This window comes from Papaver somniferum, chromosome 5 (assembly GCF_003573695.1).
Source record: "Papaver somniferum cultivar HN1 chromosome 5, ASM357369v1, whole genome shotgun sequence".
In the NCBI taxonomy this organism is placed as follows: domain Eukaryota; kingdom Viridiplantae; phylum Streptophyta; class Magnoliopsida; order Ranunculales; family Papaveraceae; genus Papaver; species Papaver somniferum.
In genome coordinates this window covers 147,882,622-147,903,422 of record NC_039362.1, presented here as the reverse complement: position 1 = coordinate 147,903,422, position 20,801 = coordinate 147,882,622, and the positions used below count along the sequence as shown (strand labels likewise).

General features: G+C 37.1%; 2 protein-coding genes across 3 annotated transcripts; one reads left to right on the top strand and one right to left on the bottom strand.

Annotated features, from left to right (window-relative positions):
• Positions 1-3,918: 3,918 nt before the first annotated feature.
• Positions 3,919-7,803, top strand: LOC113283137 (ethylene receptor 2-like). Its single transcript, XM_026532298.1, has 3 exons — positions 3,919-4,406; positions 4,744-6,607; positions 7,049-7,803. Exons 2-3 carry the CDS (start codon positions 4,847-4,849, stop codon positions 7,592-7,594), a joined length of 2,307 nt encoding a protein of 768 aa, XP_026388083.1. The 5' UTR covers positions 3,919-4,406; positions 4,744-4,846; the 3' UTR covers positions 7,595-7,803.
• Positions 7,804-8,264: 461 nt separating this feature from the next.
• On the bottom strand, positions 8,265-16,600 carry LOC113283136. Of its 2 annotated transcripts, XM_026532296.1 has the most exons (8): positions 16,469-16,600; positions 15,693-15,749; positions 14,547-14,639; positions 13,471-13,605; positions 13,270-13,359; positions 11,672-11,818; positions 9,559-11,228; positions 8,265-9,408 (listed from the first exon to the last, which is right to left on the bottom strand). In XM_026532296.1, exons 1-8 carry the CDS (start codon positions 16,514-16,516, stop codon positions 8,418-8,420), a joined length of 3,231 nt encoding a protein of 1,076 aa, XP_026388081.1. In that variant the 5' UTR covers positions 16,517-16,600; the 3' UTR covers positions 8,265-8,417. The 2 variants fall into 2 exon arrangements, with proteins under 2 accessions (XP_026388081.1, XP_026388082.1); XM_026532297.1 differs by lacking the exons at positions 14,547-14,639; positions 15,693-15,749; positions 16,469-16,600 and adding an exon at positions 13,705-13,843.
• Positions 16,601-20,801: the final 4,201 nt, after the last annotated feature.

Below are 20,801 nucleotides of genomic sequence, written 5' to 3'. Positions count from 1 at the left end.
TTGTGCAGGTTTACCAGTAATCCTAGTTTGGAACACTGGGATGCTATTGAGAGGGTTATGCGGTATCTGAAGAGAATCACAAACCTAGGATTACACTATAAGAGGTATCCCGCAGTCCTTGAAGGATTTAGCGATGCTAATTGGAACACTCTTTCAGATGATTCCAAGGCCACCAGTGGATATGTTTTTACTATTGCTGGGGGCGCTGTATCTTGGAGATCAAAGAAACAGACAATTATAGCCCAATCTACGATGGAGGCTGAATTGATGGCACTAACAGCAGCTAGTGAAGAGGCAGGATGGATGAAGAGTCTGTTGTCAGACATTCCAGTATGGGAAAAACCGATACCATCCACTTTGATCCACTGCGATAGTACTGCATCTATCGGAGTAGTAGAGAATTTTATAATAACAATAAGAATCGACAGATACGTCGAAAGCACGACACAATTAGAGAATTTCTCACAACTGGCGTTGTTAGAGTAGATCACGTGAGATCTGAAGGAAACTTAGCTGATCCTTTGACGAAAGGATTAGCAAGAGAAAAGGTATGGAATACCTCTAAAAGTATGGGACTTTTGCCCGTTAGAAGTTGAGTCATTTGTGATGGATACCCAACCTAGAAATAGGTTCAAAGGGACTAGACGAAGTTATAAATGATATGATAGAGTCATGCATTCCCATAGCATGATATCCTGAAGTGGGAAACAGGATGAGTTTTTAACTCTTAATGATGTCTATAGCTCTTAAGCTAGAGTGGGATACACAGGAGTATTCTTAATAGACTCACCTATACGAATGTGAAGGTGTGGCCGCCTTCTATGAGAAATTGGGCGTTTCTCTAGATCATTTGTTAAAAAAAGGGGATAATCACATGGCCTTAATGTGCGAACTTAAGGACTTTACTCTAGATATAGTTGTGTGTGTTAAACAATCTAATATTAGTTAGAGTTCAAGACGCAAGTCACTCTAGTCACCTGGTACTTAGAAAGTTTAACACTATGCAGAGGTTCAAGTCGAAAGGCACCTTTGCAGATGCACAACTATACAACACTTGCTCAATATTTTTAAAATATAAGTGGGGGATTGTTGGGAGATATATATATTTAAAAAACATAGTTTTTTAATTTATATCAAACTTAGAGAAATAGTGTGGTGGTATTATTTTGGGCTCCCACACTATAGACTTGGTTCAAGTCTCACCCCATGCATCTGACTAGGTATATTTATATATTTATATTATTTATTTAAATCCGGGAGAGCGGGGACTTGGGGTCTTGGGAGGTCTGGTGATTCAGAAACTAATTTTTTGCATATTTAACTCTTGATTTCCAAAAACGGTTTCAACTTAATATTCTCCAATTAATTCTATTAATTTTTGGTAATTATATTGTTACCGTTTTGTGACTGTTATGGAGGATTTTCAGTGAGCACTAATTGCAAAATTGATCTTCATTAAAACCGTATTAATTTCTTTTGAGTTATAAAAGAACAGTTTATGGAGAAGATGAAATACAATTGTTTTTCATCTATTTCGAGTTTTGAGCAAGTGTAGAAAGAGTTTTTGTTGGTTCGATTTCTCACAGTGCAGAGAAATCGAACAAGAGAGTTATCAGCTGTTTTATCCCATAGGGTTTTCGACAAGAATCGAATGCTAGCACACAATCAAGAGGCAGAGTCGCGAAACACCTTAAAGATAACGACCTAGTCCGCGACTCAGCTGTTTGAGATCCGCTTTGATTTTGTAAATTGTTTCCAACACTTTCACATGTTCTTCTACCCAAATTTTTCCATGCATGTTCTGTTGCTGTATGTTCTGGGTTGAGCATGAATGGTGGGTTGAAGATGAACCTCCAGAGTTTGGGTTGGATGATGAGAATGATATGAAACTGATTTGCTTTGGTTTAGGGTTTTGGGATCTCTTTTTGTTGTTGAGCTTGTGATATGGGAAAACATGGTATTTGAGGTCTTGAAGAGCATGTTCATAGCTTAAGAAATTTGGACAATCATTTGCTACATGACCTATGAATCTACATCTATAACAGAGTGTTGGAATATATTCATAATCAAATTCCACCAAACTAAGACCCATAATATTTAAGAGGATACCCGACAAGAAAGGTTTTGATAAATCAATTTCCGTTTTAGCTCCAACAGGTTTTCCACTGAGATCCACATCAAGAATCTTACCTGTTTCAGCCATAAGTTACTCTATTGCGGTTTTGCCTTCAAGATATATAAAAAGACATAACATTTGAATACAAAAACATCCTTTTTGAAACATGCACTAGGGTTTTCTTTGTACTTACTTCAATCTTCAAATAACATCACCTGGTTATCTATGATCCATGGTTGATGTTCAAGTATCATTTTCTTGTCGCTCTCATGATACATGAACACATGGTACTCAAGAGTGTCTGTTACCATTTGGATATGCTTGTACACGAGAGAGTGCCAGTATCTCTTTATAACAGATTTCAAAGTTGGATATGAGAGATTACCCGCTAGCACATGAAGTGCTAGACACTTATTTTAGTGGGTATGCATGAGTTCTCTCATTCTCTCTGTTAATTGGAAAATATGAGACTCTTGATTGCTTTCTTTTGGGTTTTGATTCCTTAAACTATTAGTGAAAAGTTTGTGGTTCTCTTTATGTAGTAAAGGTGTGTGACGCTTTTGTGACCGATACTGAAGATTATTATAACTTTATTCTCTGAGCAAACACGGGGGTGGAGATTTCTTTTCTTTTGAGAAGGTGGAAGCAATAGAGAGGAAGGATAAGGATGGTGTCGAAGTGGGTTCTTAATTATTAAAATCACTTGAGCAAGCTTTAGAAAGAGTGTTGGAATGATGTAAATCATTGCCTGTTTTTTCTAATGGGTTCTTAGAATTCCGCGAAATGGGTTCAGGCGTGAGAGGAGTTGGTGTGGTTTTTTTATTTTGGATGGATGAGTTCTTAATTTATGCATTGATGGGAGGATACGATGATTTTTCAGCCATTGGTAAAGGAAGAAAGTGAAGAACATAATAAGATAATAGATAAGCAGTTTTGGTTGGGAGAGATAGGTGAAAGTTGATATATCCACAAGTACAGTGGAGGTGTTTCTTGGCAAATGATAAAAATGGTATCAATTGATATTGTTGATGTTGAACTTTCTGCAACAATCAATCTTCAATGAATCGGAACTAGAGCAAAAACACTAACCCTACACAAATGATATGCGATTTTAGTTTCCTTGACCTTAGTCAACGCAAGTGGCCACGCTTCACCATTTTTTCTAACGAATTTTCTACTTGACCATCAACAGAATGGCTAAGGAATTTGACACTCAACTTACCCATCCGAAATTTACCTTACAAACTAGAAGTCCAAGATTTAGTAATCCTTACAGTCATATCCAAAAAAAAAACTTCCAGTTTGTCAAGTACCATAGTCTTAACCTCCTCAAGTGTTTTAAGAGACGTGGAATATCTTTATCTATCAATTTCCCCCCCTGCTAAATACAAAATTACTAACGAGGAACGACGAATTAGTGAGAAAGATACCAAAATTCATATAAGACAAGATTTTTTGATTTGTCTTGTATGAATTCTGGTACCTCTCCACTACTACCCATATTAGCAGCCATGAGTAGACATGTCAAATAAAGATCTTATCCCATTAGAAAAAAGTGATTAAATGTGATTAGGATTAGCAGATAAAATGGAAAGAGAGAGAGATCCCTTAATTCCAACAATGTAATGAAAAGAGAGAGGAAAATTGTTTAATTTACAGCTTGCTCTTCTGACGTTGAGTAAGTGCTACTAAGTTAACTAAGAACGTCCAGGTTCTCTTCATGTACTAAAAAGAATATAACACTGTGGGCCCTCTCTCACTCTCAACTTGTCTTTCTTTTCTCATTTTTCTCAGTCTCTCCATATGGCATAGTTTTTTCCTTTCTTTTTCACTTTTTTCCTCTGAACGTACATTCGCAAATTTGAAATACCCAAACAAGAAACAAAGGAAAAAATCATCACACTCTTTCATCTTTTTCCTCTTCAAGCATGGCAGCAGCAGCAGCAATATGATTTCTAATATCAGAGACCCAATACGCGAAATAGTAGTATCACCATTCTACTGTTTAAGCGGTATTAACGGGGTTAGATAGATGGCCAGATTTTGATGATCTTTTGTATTTCCATTTATATAATTGATTTCATGGAGGAAGAGGAGGGAGGGGAATATATTTAGGCTTTATAATTATGGTAGTAATAATCTTAGGCTTTATTGCTGGAAGTTAGAAAGGTGGTTTTCCGCAGACGGTTTTTGGTATTTCCAAACAGTACCAAAAAAAAAAAGTTTGGCGAGGAAGATGAGATCTGAACCTGGTGGTTTTGTTGCGAATCTGGCTCTGGGGTTTCAATAGGTACTCTCTTTTTTTTTCTTTCCATTTTTGATTTTTAACAATGGAGGTTATTTTGGATTTTATTGTTTATATTATTCTTCTGTTTAGTTGATAAGATATCATGTTAGTTACAGACATAGATAACAGTAGGGGAGATAAGGAGTAAAACAAAGATAAAAAGAGAATTATTATTTTGAATATTATATGCAAGATTTTCAGATAGATGGGGGTATGTTAGATCTTGAAATCTAGCAAATGTTTTTTTTTTTAATGGGTTTTGGGTTTTACTATTTTTAATTGAAAATATGAATCTTAAGCAAAAGGGGTTTATTCTGATTTCATCTTTCTGCATTATTAGGTTTATGAGAGATTGAGTTTGATTTCTTTGTTTATTCAAATGGATTGAACAAGACAAAGAAGGGAGAAACAAGAAGAAGAAGAATAAGCATTGTTCAGATGCAATGTTAAAAGTAATTGCTCCTGGTTTATTGATTTCGGTTCTACTGTTAGCGGGTTCTGTATCGGTTTATGCCCTGGATAGGTGTAATTGTGAGGAAGATGAAGGACTCTGGAGTGTGGAGAACATTTTACAATGCCAGAAGGCTAGTGATTTTTTGATTGCGATTGCGTATTTTTCAATACCCATTGAGCTCCTATACTTCCTGAGTTGCTCAAATCTTCCCTTCAAATGGGTACTTTTTCAATTCATAGCATTCATAGTCCTCTGTGGATTAACACATTTGCTTAATGGATGGACTTATGCACCACACACATTCCAGTTGATGCTAGCCCTTACCATCTTCAAATTTTTAACCGCTCTCGTTTCATGTGCTACTGCAATTACCCTTATAACTCTTATTCCTTTGCTTCTCAAAGTCAAAGTCAGGGAGCTTTTCTTGAAGAAGAAAGCTTGGGAGCTCGATCGAGAGGTTGAAATGATGAAGCAACAGAAAGAGACAAGCTTACATGTTAGAATGCTTACCAGGGAGATTAGGAAATCCCTTGATAGGCATACTATTTTGTATTCTACCTTGGTTGAGCTTTCAAAGACTTTGGATTTGCAGAATTGTGCCGTTTGGATGCCTAATGAAGATAAGACTGTCATGAATTTGACACATGAATTGGAGCAGAATCGGGATTCAGCAAATGTGTCTCATTTTGCAATCCCAACTACTAATAAGGATGTTAGGGAAATCAAAGACAACAAGGGAGTGAAGATTTTGAGTTCTGATTCAGCTCTAGGAATGGGTAGTTGTGGTGGAGATGGAGAACCAGGTGCAGTGGCTGCGATTAGAATGCCAATGCTGAGAGTTTCTAACTTCAAAGGAGGAACCCCAGAACTAATCCAGGCTTGTTATGCTATACTCGTATTGGTTCTTCCGAGTACAGAAGTTAGGGTTTGGAGTTACCATGAATTAGAAATTATCGAGGTAGTTGCTGATCAGGTTGCTGTTGCTCTTTCTCATGCTGCTGTTTTGGAAGAATCTCAGTTGATGAGAGTGAAACTTGAGGAACAGAATCATGCATTACAACAGGCAAGAAAAGATGCGCTGATGGCAAGCCAGGCAAAGAATTCATTTCAGAAAGTGATGAGTAATGGCATGAGAAGGCCGATGCATACTATCTCGGGATTATTGTCAATATTACAGCAAGAAAATCTAGGTACTGAACAGAAGATAATTGTTGATGCAATGGCGAAAACCAGCAGTGTTCTTTCAACTTTGATTAATGATGTAATGGAGATTTCTGATCGAGACCGTAATCGGATGCCATTAGAGATGCGACCATTTGGGCTGCATTCTATGATTAAAGAAGCAGCTTGCCTTTCGAAATGCTTGTTTGTTAGCCAGAATATTGGTTTCAGACTAGAGGTTGATAGTTCACTGCCTGATCGGGTACTTGGCGATGAAAGACGGATTGTTCAGGTTATTCTACATATGGTTGGGAATTTGTTGAACGGGTGTGACAAAGGAAATACTGTAACTTTTAGGGCTTCAACAGTGAGAGGAAGTGATTCGTGGAACGATCAAAGATGGGCAGTTTGGAGGTCGGGTTCTTCTGATGGATATGCTTACATGAAACTTGAAATTGGGAGAAATAGTGATGGTCCTTCAACATCGACAGAGAACTTGGTCACATCAGCACAGCTTAACAATCGGATTAACAGCAGTGAGGGACATGAGGGGAGTTTGAGCTACAGTGTGTGCAAAAAACTTGTCCGGGTAAGAATGCTTAATCCTTCACATATTTATTTATTATTTGTAGAAATGAATAATTCTGAACTTACATGGTTTTCAAATTCATCTGTTGAACAATTTCATTAAAAAGTTGAGGGAAACATATATGCTATTCCAGATTGATGTGTTGAAACTTGAAAGTTTTTATGAGAACCATAAAGATTTATCTACTCTTTAAGTCTGTAATCATGTGTTTGTTAAATGTAGATACCAAAGTTTTCTTTACTTGTGTGTATAAAATTTGCTATTTCACTTTTGAAGAGTTCAAACACAATTGTAGGCTATATGATATTCACTTTTGGAATTGGTAACTGGAGGTTTCTTTGTGATTTAAAGTTTAAGGAAGATATTCACTGATCTTTAATGATCTTAAAAACTTCTGATCGATGATCTGTTTCTTGCTAAAACTACTCTAATATTTTGCAGATGATGCAAGGAAACATATATGCTATTCCAGATTGCAATGGGCATGTTCAACTTATGGGCATTGTCCTTCGGTTTCAACTCCAAATGTCGATTGGAGGTAGCAATTTTGAACCAGGAGGATCCTCCGAGAGTGCACCGCACTCAAATTCTTTACTCCGTGGTCTCCAAGTATTATTGGCGGATTATGATGACACAAACAGAGCTGTTACTCGCAAATTACTTGAAAAGCTCGGTTGCGACGTGACATCTGTTTCATCCGGTTTTGATTGCTTGAGTTCTTTGGGTCGACCAGGATCCTCTTTCCATATTATTCTTTTGGATCTTCACATGCCCGAGATGGATGGTTTTGAAGTTGCAATGAGAATAAGAAAGTTCCGCAGTCGTAACTGGCCATTGATCATAGCTCTTACAGCAAGTGGCGACGAAGAATTGTCAGAAAAATGTTTGGAAATAGGAATGAATGGAGTAATTCGTAAACCAGTTCTTTTATCGGGAATTGCAGATGAAATCCGCCGGGTTCTTCAGCAGGCAAATAGAAATTTATGAAAGGTCAGATCAAATAAGATCGTGTCTTGGATTCTAATATTATTATACAAATATTGTGCAGTTGATATTTTTTCTGACATTTCTAAGGGGGGATTTCAATCGAATAAATGAGCGGTTATGAGAACCCCCTTTGGGATCCAGGCCTAGAAAACTTACCTTACACCAATTTACAATGAAAAAAATGGTATACCAACAAATTTGACATTACTTTTTTGTGTGTGTGGGTCTCTTTTGGCTCTGCTTAATTGGGGGTAATAATTCAAGTTTACTTCTTAAATTTCTATTTTGTTTGATACAAGTTTGCCAAAAAGGAACATTGAGTTGCAGATTTTGATTTAAAGGCTATAACTAGGGAGTCCCCGACTGACAGTCTGAACTGAAATGATGCGAATACTACACTTAAAAAATCAGTTTCTCCAAAATTTACTTTAACAGAAATTGGTGCAAAAACCTTTGAACCATGGCCAGAGCACGCTTCAAGAAATCAGTGAAATCAGTTTCTCTACAATTTACTTTTAACAGAAATTGGTTCTGTATCCCCTTTCCTTTTGCTGAGATTTAATCAAATCTGAGCTGACCATTACCGTCCCCGGAATACACCCACTGAAACAATCCATTTTTTGTTTTGTTTGGGTAATTTCATTTTTGATTATTACTGTACAATAAATAGTTGGCAAGAAAATTTTGATCCAGAACCAGGAAGATGCAGAAGAAAGCTAAACAACCCCATAAAAAATAACAAATCAGAATGACTTCCCCATTGGTAGTTCCCAAGAGCTAAGCTAATAGAAATGTTACAAAACAAGAAGTGCATCGCGATGCATTACCCGTTTCCTACACCTGCAGCTAAACCTATCAAGCTAGTGATCGCATCTTCAAGTTGCGAGAAATGAACCAAAAATTGTTCTTGGTGATTCATGGAAGAGATATGCTGCTGTTGCTGCTGCCACAGGGCAAGACCATCGCCCATAAATTTTAAACCCCTTTGCAGCAAAGCCATTCCTTCACCAATTTCGTCGGGGAGAGAAAGAAGCTTCCTTTTTTTCGTGCTTGCTAGTTTCTCACCACCAGTATCAGCATTGTCAATCTCCATCATGATTTCTGTATCTTCTTCTCTTTCAACATTACCTAATATAATCCTCCTAACTGTTTCCTTAAGCACTAATCCTTCCTTCACAAGCATAGCAAGTTGCTCTGTAGTACACGGTTCAATCACTAACAAAGCCACTTCCTTCTCAAGAAAAGCCTTCAGCTCGAACATAAATCTATCCTCATCTTTTTCATTTCCAGTCTCTATATCAAATGAAAGCGCTGCATCCTGTGGAAGAAATCTCCATAACTGATTGCACGAAGTATGGGATGCAAAATGTCCAAATCCAGCGATCGCCAAATGAGAAAATGCCCAATGCCGCTCCCTCAGTAACATGTGATATAGTTCCCACAAAGCAGTGCTTGTTTTGCTATCCTCACTTTCAACAATTTCGATATCACCTAGGCCTGCCATTAAAAGAGACAGATTTGGTTTGCATCGGTACAAACAACCACTGGTATTACCATCTTCCAACAATGAGGCTACTGCAGCAGAACCAGCATCCCCGGTGGAAACAAATAAGGAATGGAGCTCCACTATGACCTCTTTCATCTGATTGCAGGCATTCAGATGTTTCATACTTGATACGATCCCTATTATTTGATTTAAAAGCTCACAGTAATCCTCCTTTGAACTATCTGTCTTAGCACTCCGGTATCCACGAACGACGGAACTAGCAAAATTCAAGGTCTTGAGGTAATCAGCAACACTAATTTGGCTGTCGCTGCACACACAAAAGGACATACCAAAGAAAAACAGAAAGATGAGTATTTTGTCAGTTTCATCCGTAATGAAATTAAACAAGAGTCCTCTTTCTTCAGACTAGGGAGAATTTAAGCATTCATTTACACTTAAAAGTTGATTCACTACTTACAGACAGTGTAGCACGGAGGACATAGCATAGACAGGTTCCCCAAGACGAAAAGAACTGGAAGATGATTTTGACATGTTATCTACCAGAACTAACTTTTCTTTGTTCTCCTCAATATATCCAACATATGCACTAATAATTCTTTGCACAGCAAGTTTTTTCAGGTCATTCGTCAGCAAATGCAGGGGAAATCCTTCATTAAGCAGGGTCATGTACATGAAAGATGATAAAGTTGGTGATAAAGCATTGCCAATATCATTAATTATGTAGTTGTATGCTCGATCAGTAGTACCATTTGGGGTGTGAGTAAGAATCCTACAGATAGATTTAGCCATCTTCCTTAAAGGATGGTCGCACTTCATTAGGCGCAGTTCGGAAGATGAAGCAACAAACTTGAATAACACGCAAAGCTTATCTATGATCTCGTTCACAATCTCTATATCAGCATGACGAACAATAAAGCACCAGAGTTCTGTGATAATCTCTGAGACAATAAAATGAGGATGAAGAAAGTTCTCCAGAAGGAAGTATTCCACCTCCCTACAACCTAAACTTGATGAGCACTCCACAATCATGAAGATCTTCAGCGCATGCATAAAAAAAGAGAGCATGGGCTGCCATGTTAACTGGGGCACTGTTCCGGAACCATGCAGTACAGGAATATGCAGAGCAAGAATAGAGGAGTAGGCCTCTTCTTCTATCACAGAGTCAAATAGCCACCCAAGCTTTTTAGAAAACCCAAGTCTTGTACCCTCTCTGATGCAGGGAGAATGTTTCAGAAGATTAAGAAATAACGCCACTCGCCCAAGCATTAATATTCTTGCTTTGGGCATAGTTTGACCATTTACAGTGAATATTTCATCCCCTGGAATTCTTAGATTCGTATTATTTTCTCCAGAATCAAAAGAGGTTGAAGGAAAACTTTCTTCTGGGAACAATGAATCTAAAATTTGGAGAACAGTATCCTGCTTCACTTCTGCTGAATTTAGTAAGGTTAAAAGTAGAAGCATAGAAGCTGGCTCCAAAATTTCTGCCAATGCTTCACTTGGAGCCCTGAGACGAGAGGTCTCTTTGCTCAATGAAATGCCGAAAGCTGAAATCATCAATACAAAGAGACCAATCTCACTGTAGACTTTGACAGCTTCAGATGTGTATAGGGAGGATAACCGAAAGGCATTAAGTAAGTAAAACTTCACAGGAAAAAATATCCTTTTTGCTTCAGATGAGGTTATGTCTTCTTTACTGACTTTAGAAGAAGACCAACACCCAGATGCACACCTCAGTGACTCAGTGGCAAGTGAAATTAGCTTCATTATAATATCTGAGACGTTAATCTTTGAAACTAAAACCCCCTTGCCCAGCTGCAGCAGCCCAACCACACCTTTCCATGATACATTCAAAATTTTGACCAGACTCCCACCACCAACAGTTGCAAGGAGACCCAATTCGCCCAACTGGTCTACTGTACATTTTACTAAGTTAATAACGAGATTCACACTATCAAGCTTTTCCCTTTCCAGGGAGCTTTGTTCTTCATCCTCAGTTCTCATGACTATATCACAGTATGAATCCAAATTAAGGGCTTGGGAATATGTTCTGCAGAGTCTTACTGAAGCATCGAGGATTAACTGTGTCACCTTCAATAATTCTGAAGAGGTAGATGATTGGATTCTCTGTTTCAAAATAAAATATGATAATAAACTTAGGTTCATTTTGTGTCAAATAAGAGCATATCAAATTATTCAGATTGCATGATAATGTTGATACTTGATAAAGCACAAAAAGCAGCATATAAACTCAATTGTAAGATATCTACAGCATTGGAGTGAATCACGATGGGATGGCAGCTGGTGGTGACACTAACAAAATATAATTTTAAATATCACAAATTACTGCCGGTGTCACTGTAGTACAGTGGTACGGTAAAGTCACTGGGTGATGATACCAATGACCTGAGTTCGAAACTTGCCAACACCAAATTCTTTACCAATCAAAAAAAAAGGAAAAAAGAAATATCACAGATTCCTGGCCAATTTTTTTTTTCTTTCTTCGAGAGCATTGCACAAACAACTTACTGATTAATTGACTAGAATGGAAATTTGAAAATGCAGAGTACCTTGAACTCTGAAATTGAAACTTTGGCTACATTTAAGCACTCAGAGACGTATCTCTCGACAAGCACTAAGACGTTCCTCTCAATTATGGGTGATCTTATCAAAGCTGAAAAGGCAGCCACAAAGAAGCTTAACAGGTCCATAATAAACTGCAAAAGTTCAGCCGATGACAGATCATTAGAAAGATAAAAACTGTCAGGACATTTTCAGAATATAGCCAGTGATAGGATGCCCTGAAGAATATTAAACAAACAGCATACTGTACCTAAGAATCCATAGTATCAAAAAGAAATTGCATAAATATACCTTACCCATGAATGTTTTCCATTCTTTTCTGTTGGGGGTTTAATAAAAAAATTGAAATAGAAACCAGATACGAAATTCGATAACAATAACGATAGGGCAAACAAACAAAAGAGTTAGATTTCCGCAACCTCAATATTTCTAAAGCAAGCAGCATTAAGATGGGGATAGATGGAGCTAAGGAAGTGGTGTAGTTTGCTGGATACCTACGGTTACCGTTTGAGCTGCAGATCGCGATGCTCCTAGAAAGGCATATAGAGGAGTTCCCAACAATCAACTAGTTGATCATACCCCTGCTGTGAACCGTATGAGCACGTCCTCTGTCACCCCCGCCGCGCTTACGGCTCTATATCCCAACCCAACTATTCCATTTGAAAGCGACAGAACTAGAGACTGATATTTATAGGTGAGGGATTGGTACACATGGTTAAAAGAGATTAAGTTGCCGGTATCCCATGGATCGCACATGGAGAAGAAGCAAGGACCGATATTTGGCTCGGATGTTACCATCCAAACTCTTAACTGAGTGACTGGACAATCTGGCGTCGAAAACTCTAATTTAGCCTTGAAGTTTGGAATTAAACTCAAAGTGTCCCATAACTAAAAATGAGTGAAAGTGCATAATGTGATTGAGTGCAACAGCTTTCGCTGTCTCAATTATGTACCTCCTCTAATTTTCTTGCTTCTTGTCTGTATTATTTTCTACCACGTTCTAAAACTTTAGTAATTTATTGCTAAGCTCAACTTCTGGACTTTTCGCTCCATGTTAGCAAATGAGATACGTTAACCAGAAAGTAGGATAATGTAACGATGTTCTTAATTTTGGACACCATGGAGGTCACTATTTTATAACTCGGTTGAATTGTCATGCAGGTTGAAGAACTAGGTGCTTAAGATGATAGGTGATCCGCAAATTATTGCACATTGTTGGGACTACGTAATTACTTAATGTAAGAAAGAAAACAATGTGTTAGGGCTTGGTTCGAGTACAAAACTAAATTTAAGCGAAATTGGAAATAAGCACATGGAAAACCTCTCCCGATATCGCCGTATCCTTGTACTGTGCGTACAAAACCACATATGATTGAGCATAGTATTGGCATTCCCAACTAAGCTTATTGAGAGAAAAAAGAAGTGGCTACGGCTTGTGAAAATAGTTATGCAAGCTTGTTTTTGCATAAGATACAGCTCCAGACCATATCTCTGAATCTCTCTACTCGCATTTGTATCCTTCATCTATTCTCTATCTACTACTCGTTTACAAGCACATGTAGACTGTATAATACATATCACATACCTGAATATACGTACTGGAACCAGTTTCTTCCTGAGATTCTTCTATTGATATAAGTATCAGCTTCAGATGCTTACAACACCAATCGCTTGCCTAAATTACAAAATTCGTATTTTATAATCAGTTTCCAAATTAAGTCTAGAAAAGTACTGTAATTACCGTTTCAAAAAACTAATACGTACAAAAGTCTGCAAAAGTAAATACCTTTATTCCAAAAGAAACAAATTGTTCAAGACACCCAGAAACATCCACTTCTACATATTTGGCAGCAACATGCAAAATACTTCTATTTAATACGCATTGTGGCATATCTGAGCCAGTGGAATCTTCCCATAAGATCTATCACGATGTTAAGGTAAGAAACATTACAAGACTAAAGCCCGGGTAAAGATATAAAATTAAATGGACTATCCTGCAATCAAGAGATATTCTATCAACCTGTATCAGTTCCATCAGAATGGTCTTGCAAAGAAGCTACTTTATGAAAACCAACTATTGAAGCTTCTTCTCAAGATACTAATGTACCCTCAGATGTATTTTTTCGTGCAAGAAAAACAATGGGTATGTGAACTTCAACAAATATACGTCTTACCACATATAGTGTTAATCAGAAATTTAATTTAACCACTGTAAGCAGGATAGAGCATATAGAATTCAAAGCTGTTCCTTCAGAACATTCTGTCACATATCTCACAGCATAGTAACATTTGGAAGGTATGTCTCGCCAATTCATTTACTACGGTCATCGACACATAACCCCAGAGGATTGTTAAAGCAGTGCAACATCTCGTCTCTAGCTGTCTGATGTCTTTAAGAACATGCAGTCACTGTGTTCTAAATCCTGCACCTCAATAAGGATAGTAGATAACTGGCATACCTAGTTTTGCACAAAAAGAAATTAGCTGTCTAATGTCTTCAGAGGGCTTAGTGAAGTACGCAAAGCTTCTAGGCCACTTGTGGACAAAAAAAAAATAGCATACAATGCAGTCTGATGATCTCTAATTCTTAAACCAAAGAAGAAGAAAAAACAGCATTCAAGGATTTGTTTGTTATATCTTTTTCTTGTTCGCCTGTTTCGTCCTTGTGATCATGGAATCAGAGTACATCCCGTTTACGTAATTCACCTCACTATTAAAAAAAAATGAACAAATAGACTGGGTAATTGAATTTGATTTGTACCAAAAGTTTCTCCAGATAGTATATGCTAATGCATTGAGGGTGAATATTCAGAAAATAAGCATGATAATTCAAACTAAAGAGGTAAAACAACATTTGGATACTGTAAGACGTTCGAAAAGAGAAGCCAACTCAGACGTTTCGGACAAAATTGAATCCCCAAGTTGGTTGATCATATGAATACGACTTTCTAACACCTGAAAGAGAAAAAGTTTATATTTAATGTCAAAATGGGCAAGATACATAGGCCATTTCCTTGGTTCTTAATTAGACTTTTTCGTAACTTGAATTGTGATGCATATAGTTTTGAAAAGTAGCAGGCCCAAACAAGTTAATACCATAATGAAGTGTCTTTTTTAAATCATAAATAGCTGATCATCGAGGAAGGGATAAGATCATGCAACCAAATTCACCAGTAATCTTCACTTCAAATAGCTAATAAGCAATTCCCATGATTTCAAGCCATTTATAATGTAACATTCGCAAAAACATGATAAAACTCGTACTTGATTATTGAAATATGAATTAAGAAGGAAAAGATAAAACTCCTTTGTTCTAGTTTTCTTTTTCCTGTCTTTTGTTCTAAACCAAGCTAGCAAGTTAGTGATCCTAGAGTTTACGGGTCCAATATATTATATCGTTTTCAAGTTTCAAAGCTGATATGACAAAGGTATGACTCAATCACAAAACCCAACGGCTCACCATAACCAGAAACTACCTAGTATTATGCACAGGTCCTCTGATAAATGCACTCTACAATAATTAGTTGTCTCTTCCTCCAGTCAAGACTTGAGTAAGACCTCTTAAGCTGATGGCAATGAGATGCCCACTTTACCACAATTGGGTCTCATTCAGATATTTTTACGATTTTTCATAAGTCATAAAAGCCAGTTTGCATTAACACCAACCTTCTTTAGTCTCTTCTTTTCATATAATTCTAATGAGACTGAGGTAAGGTTTCATGATAATGCATATATTCGTGTCAAAGGAACTCCACACCAAGCCTCTATGAGATTATTCTGTAAGTCACATATTCTAACTCTTACTTTTGTAATGAGAAGATTATCCAAAGGAACAAAATAGTAGACTTGGAAAATGCTTAAAGCAGTAAAAGACACAACCTACGCCAACGTGTCTGCCATGTATAACCTGACCTATCATACCAGATAGAAGCCAGGCATGCCAATAAGCATAAAAGCAAACATATGAGGATCATTCAAGCAATTACACACTATTGCAGTCAAATATACCTCAGAAGAAACCTTCTCCTGTTGTCCTTCATCCATCATGTCGACCTTCTCTTCTACCTTTAGTGTTGCACAACACAAAATGGGAAAAGTTAGCTACATGATTACAGAAATGGCGTATAATACAAGAAATAAACACACAAATGATTAGATAAAAAGAATACTAAACAGCTCCAGGAAGAAATAAAGATAGCTGCGGCTAGTATCCAAACATATATGATTGCCATTTTGTGATATCTCGTAAGAATCAAGAAACAGCTCCAATAACCCAGTAAAAAAACACAATTCACAGCATCAAGAAACTTAAGCAAAAAAAGCACAGTAAATGGTTCCTAAAGGAACACAAATTGCTCAAAGTTCTATACCAGATTGAAATACAAACAACTATTTATCAAACTTAGGCTGCTGTGAACTATGATCAATCAAAACTGCTAGTGCTTCAAAAACCTTGGAAAAAAACGATCTACATAATGAAGACTATAATTCCTAATTATCGACAACCATGTAGTACAAAATTGCCCGCGGAATGCGTCAAAAAAGAAAAAGAAAAAAGAGAAAAGAGACAGCCATGTACAAAATCTCACTATTCGAAACCATATAATGTCTCGGATACATCGATAAAATCAGAACATCGACTTTATCCTCAGAAGTAAGCATAGATTTCTCCCTAGAATCGAATTTTAATATTTTGTGGTGAAAATCAATTTCATATGGTGTGGATTTTACCCTAAAAGTGGTAATAAACGAATTAAGAGAAGAAAATGAGATGAAGTTCGTACCTCACTGTTTAAAATGACCTCTTTCGGCGAGTTTACATCGTCGTCCATTGCTAACAAGGAAGACTCAAAGCTGCCAGACTCACTGAGATAATGGCGGAGAGAGACAGAGTTATGGCGGGAACTCCAAGTCGAAGCGTGTTTGTGTTTGGGAGAATCGGTCAGGCCATAGTGATGGTATATCGCTGAAATTTTCATTTTTTGGTCCTCAAACTTTTCAGTATTACCCGGCATGTCCACTCCCGATAATTTTCATGGGTACAGGCCCAACAAAGTAAATGAGTCAAGCAGTCCGTCCAGGCCCATTTTACACCCTAATCGGGAACGAATTTTTGGGGCCATGTTTTTTTGGGACCATGGTTCTATTTTTAGTAAGACATTTACAAGTAAAATGAAGACACCCTTTATCCAAATATCTATATTAATACCAAAATTACCCTTCCTAATTAAGTTTGTGTAAAGATTAGTTAGTATAATCAATATTAGTTAGTGTAATTAAGTTAGATTAATTAGTGATTAGTGTAAGATTAAATCAATATTATTTTTCTTAAATTAAGTTATTGAGAGGGAAGAAGAAGGAAAATATAAGAGTTGGAAAAATTCAATTATTTTTTTATTTTTTGAATTCGAATCTTCAATCCAAGCATATTTCAAATTTAGTTTTTTGTTGCTTGTATTGGCCAAATTTTTTTTGAAAATGAGAAATTTTATAGCTTGATTTGGGCTAAGTCAAACAAGTTCGGCTACAAGATCGGAAGAACAGGTAGCCGAACTTATCTGTTAATGTAGTTCGGCCAATGTTCATGAAAGGCAGGTAGCCGAACTTAGTTTTAATGGAGTTTTTTGCTTTCAGAGAAAAGTTCGGTTAGGAGAAAAAATTTGCGACGTAACCGAACTAAAAGTTTGGCTTGGACATTTTTTCTGTGACGTAACCGATTTTTTTTGCTACGAAACCAAACTTTTTTGCGACTAACTGATTTTTTTGCGACATAACCGAACTTTTTGCGACGTAACCGAACTCAAAGTTCGGCTGGGACATTTTAGCGACGAAACCGATTTTTTGCGACGTAACCGAACTTTTTTCGACATAACCGAACTCAAAGTTCGGCTGAGATATTTTTTTTGCGAACGTAACCGAACTTTTCTCTGGAAAAAGAACCTCCACTAAAGTTGAGTTTGGTTAGTTCGACAAAGTTTTTCACATAATTCCTAGCCGAACTTCTCTCTACAACTTCCATTTTCAACTCATTTTGATGATTACTTCTCATTTTTTCAACCAAAAACGAATGACAAGTAATGGATTTGTGAGAATATATTTGTTAATGATTTAAATTAATCTATCTATATAGAGAGATGGTGGTGGTAGTCGGAGGTAGTAAGTAATGGTTGGTAGTGGTGGGCCGTGGTGGTGGGAGGAGGTGGTGGTTATATATATGTAGGTGGTTATTATGTTAGTTTTAAATTAAATTAGGATAAGGGTATGATAATCATTTCCACACTTTAGGACACCCCTTATAACTATAAGGAAGGTAGCCTAATAAGACCATGGTCCCAAAAAAAAATCATGGTCCCAAAAAAATCGTTCCTAATCAGAGAAGCTATAATAGCATAGTGACTCTTACGACAAGTCAATTGCTTTGTTCAACAACTCACATCTTTTATACGCTTCTTCTGCAAGTCTAGAATTATGCAAAGAGATCAAATCGCAAAGATGAATTCCATAACCAATAGTGATCACCCCATCAAAAAGTAGAAAATAAGGAATAGTACCACAAGAAATTTCTCCATGGACAGTATTTTCAAATATCTGCCGGATCATCTCACGTATGACATACTCTTAAGAAGTTCCGTTGACTCTCTAATACTCGGTAAGATTTAAGAGTGTGTGCAAGGATTGGTATTTCTTAATTAAGGACCGTAATTTTGTAATACAATATTCTGACCATCACAAAGGAAAAAGTGATTCGATGGGTATTATTCTCATGACTGCAAGAAATTCTCACGATCCCGAGATACATGATCTTGCGAATTTTAACAACTTGTGCGAGTATGATATGCAAGCTGAGGAGTTTGAACTAAAGTTGACTGGGGAGTTTCCTGTACTAAGGTGTAACTCGGTTTCAAAAGAATGTATAATGCTTTCTAAACTTTTGATTGAAGAAGAAAATGAGTTTAAGTGTGCATGTGGATTCGGATACGATGCAGCAAATAATGATCATAAAGTTGTGCAGTTGTTACGTCGTGTATCGGATTCTTCATTGGATTGCATGGTTTTAAATCTAGGTACCAACATGTCATGGAGACGAATCAAACATCAAGACAACTTTCATCACCTAACTCTCAAGGTCCTTGACGATCGTCCGGAATCAATTTTTGTGGAAGGATACATATATTGGCGGACTTACATCACAGACATTTTATGTTTTAATGTTTTTGAGAGATTCAAAACGATTCCGTCACCAAAACCTGAAATTAAGACATGTCCTCATCTGCAGCGGCGGCTTGATGACAGCGTCTTAGAAACTTATATGGTGGAACTAGATAATAGTCTTTGTTTTGTGCACCTCTATCTTTCTGGTGGACTGATGGATATATGGATGATGCAAAAGGACTGTGCTGACATGAAAACTCCATGGGTCAATGGATATAGTATTGACGTGGTTAGTATTTATGATCCACATAATCATGTGATCAAGTCTTATACATTTTAAGTAAGAAGATTTATCTCAATTGCAAGAAGGGATTGGCATGTTACGACACAGAAACTAAAAAATTCGAGATGGTGTTCACTGAAGATGCCGACCTTTTCAATAACACTGTAGCCTATTCAAAGAGCATTGTTTTTCTACAGAATATAGTTGGCTCAAAGTGTATCAGCACGGCGCACAATGGAAAATGTGATGTGCGTCGTAAGTTATATCGTATTGTGCCAAGGATCTAGGTGTCCTGCTGTTTTTGTGTTTTCTTTTTTTTCATTTCCTTCTTCTGGTATTATATTATAGATAGATTGAAAAGATATTGCGGATTTTTTTTTCTATAACTAAGGTTGTGCTGCATTTTAAGAATTGTAACTTTTTTTTTGATACATTCAGTAGGGTTGAAATCCCAAAACCAAAACAAAAAAAAACATAGACACAAATAAAATAAAAATGGCACAAGGCCAGACTATCCTAACTCAGATAGACTTTCCCATTTTTATCTTCAAGAAGAATAACCTGTAGCTCCTGACCAAACAGCTCAGCTCCTCAGCCCTCAGTTTCACGAATTTTGTACTTGGATGAAAACTAGCCAAAACATCTACAGCTTATTGGAGTAAGAATAAGAAATATAGGAAAGGGAGAGAAGAACTTTTTATTAACCAGAGAAGGGAACTCAATTACATAGCATAGCATTCTATTTATACAACAAAGGGGAAAAACCTAGTGTTCTAAGGGACCACACATCCATGAGCCACAGTCCCTAAACACTCCCCCTTGTGCGGTTTAAAAGCGGAACTTCAAAATGTGTTGCCTCATTAAAACCTGAACAAGGAAAACCAAAGGGACAAAACCTGGACGAAGGGAAAAGAGTACAACGTGTTGATAAAGATGGCTACTTCTCTTCAGAAAAACTTAAAATATAAAAACCCTGTGGGAAAAAGATAATCTCAACCGGGGAATCATAATCCTGGTGTTGTTGTTGTCTCATTAGAAACCTTGCCGAGTAACAAAACCCATTGGGAAAAAATAAAACTCAGTGAAGGGAAAAAGAGTTCAACAGACACTCCCCTGATGTCGACATCATATCATTAGATACTCCCTCTGATGTCGCCATCTCCTCCTGATTGCAATCAAGGGAGTTTGGACAATTTCCTTAGTCCAATACTCTTTACGTTCTTTTCAAATAAGGACTTAGGAAGTTACTTAGTAAATAAGTCTGCCACATTCTCATCAGACGGTACTTTGTTGACTTGAATGTTTAGGAGACACTGTTGTTGCTGATTGTAAAAGAACTTTGGTGAAATATGTTTCATATTGTCACCCTTGATATATCCTTGCTTCATCTGCTCGATACAAGCTGCATTATCTTCATAAATGCATGTTGGCTCTTCAGTGGTAGAATTCAAACCACTAGTCCCCGAATATGTGTAATGATAGACCTTAACCATATACACTCACAGACAGCTTCATGTAGGCAATGATTTCCGAGTGGTTCGCGGAGGTGGCTACAAGAGTTTGCTTGGTCGATCTTAAGGATATTGTTGTGTTCCCTATGGTGAATACATAAACAGTTTGGGATCGAGCTTTATGTGGGACAGAGAGGTACCCAGCATCAACAAAACCAACCAAAACATTAT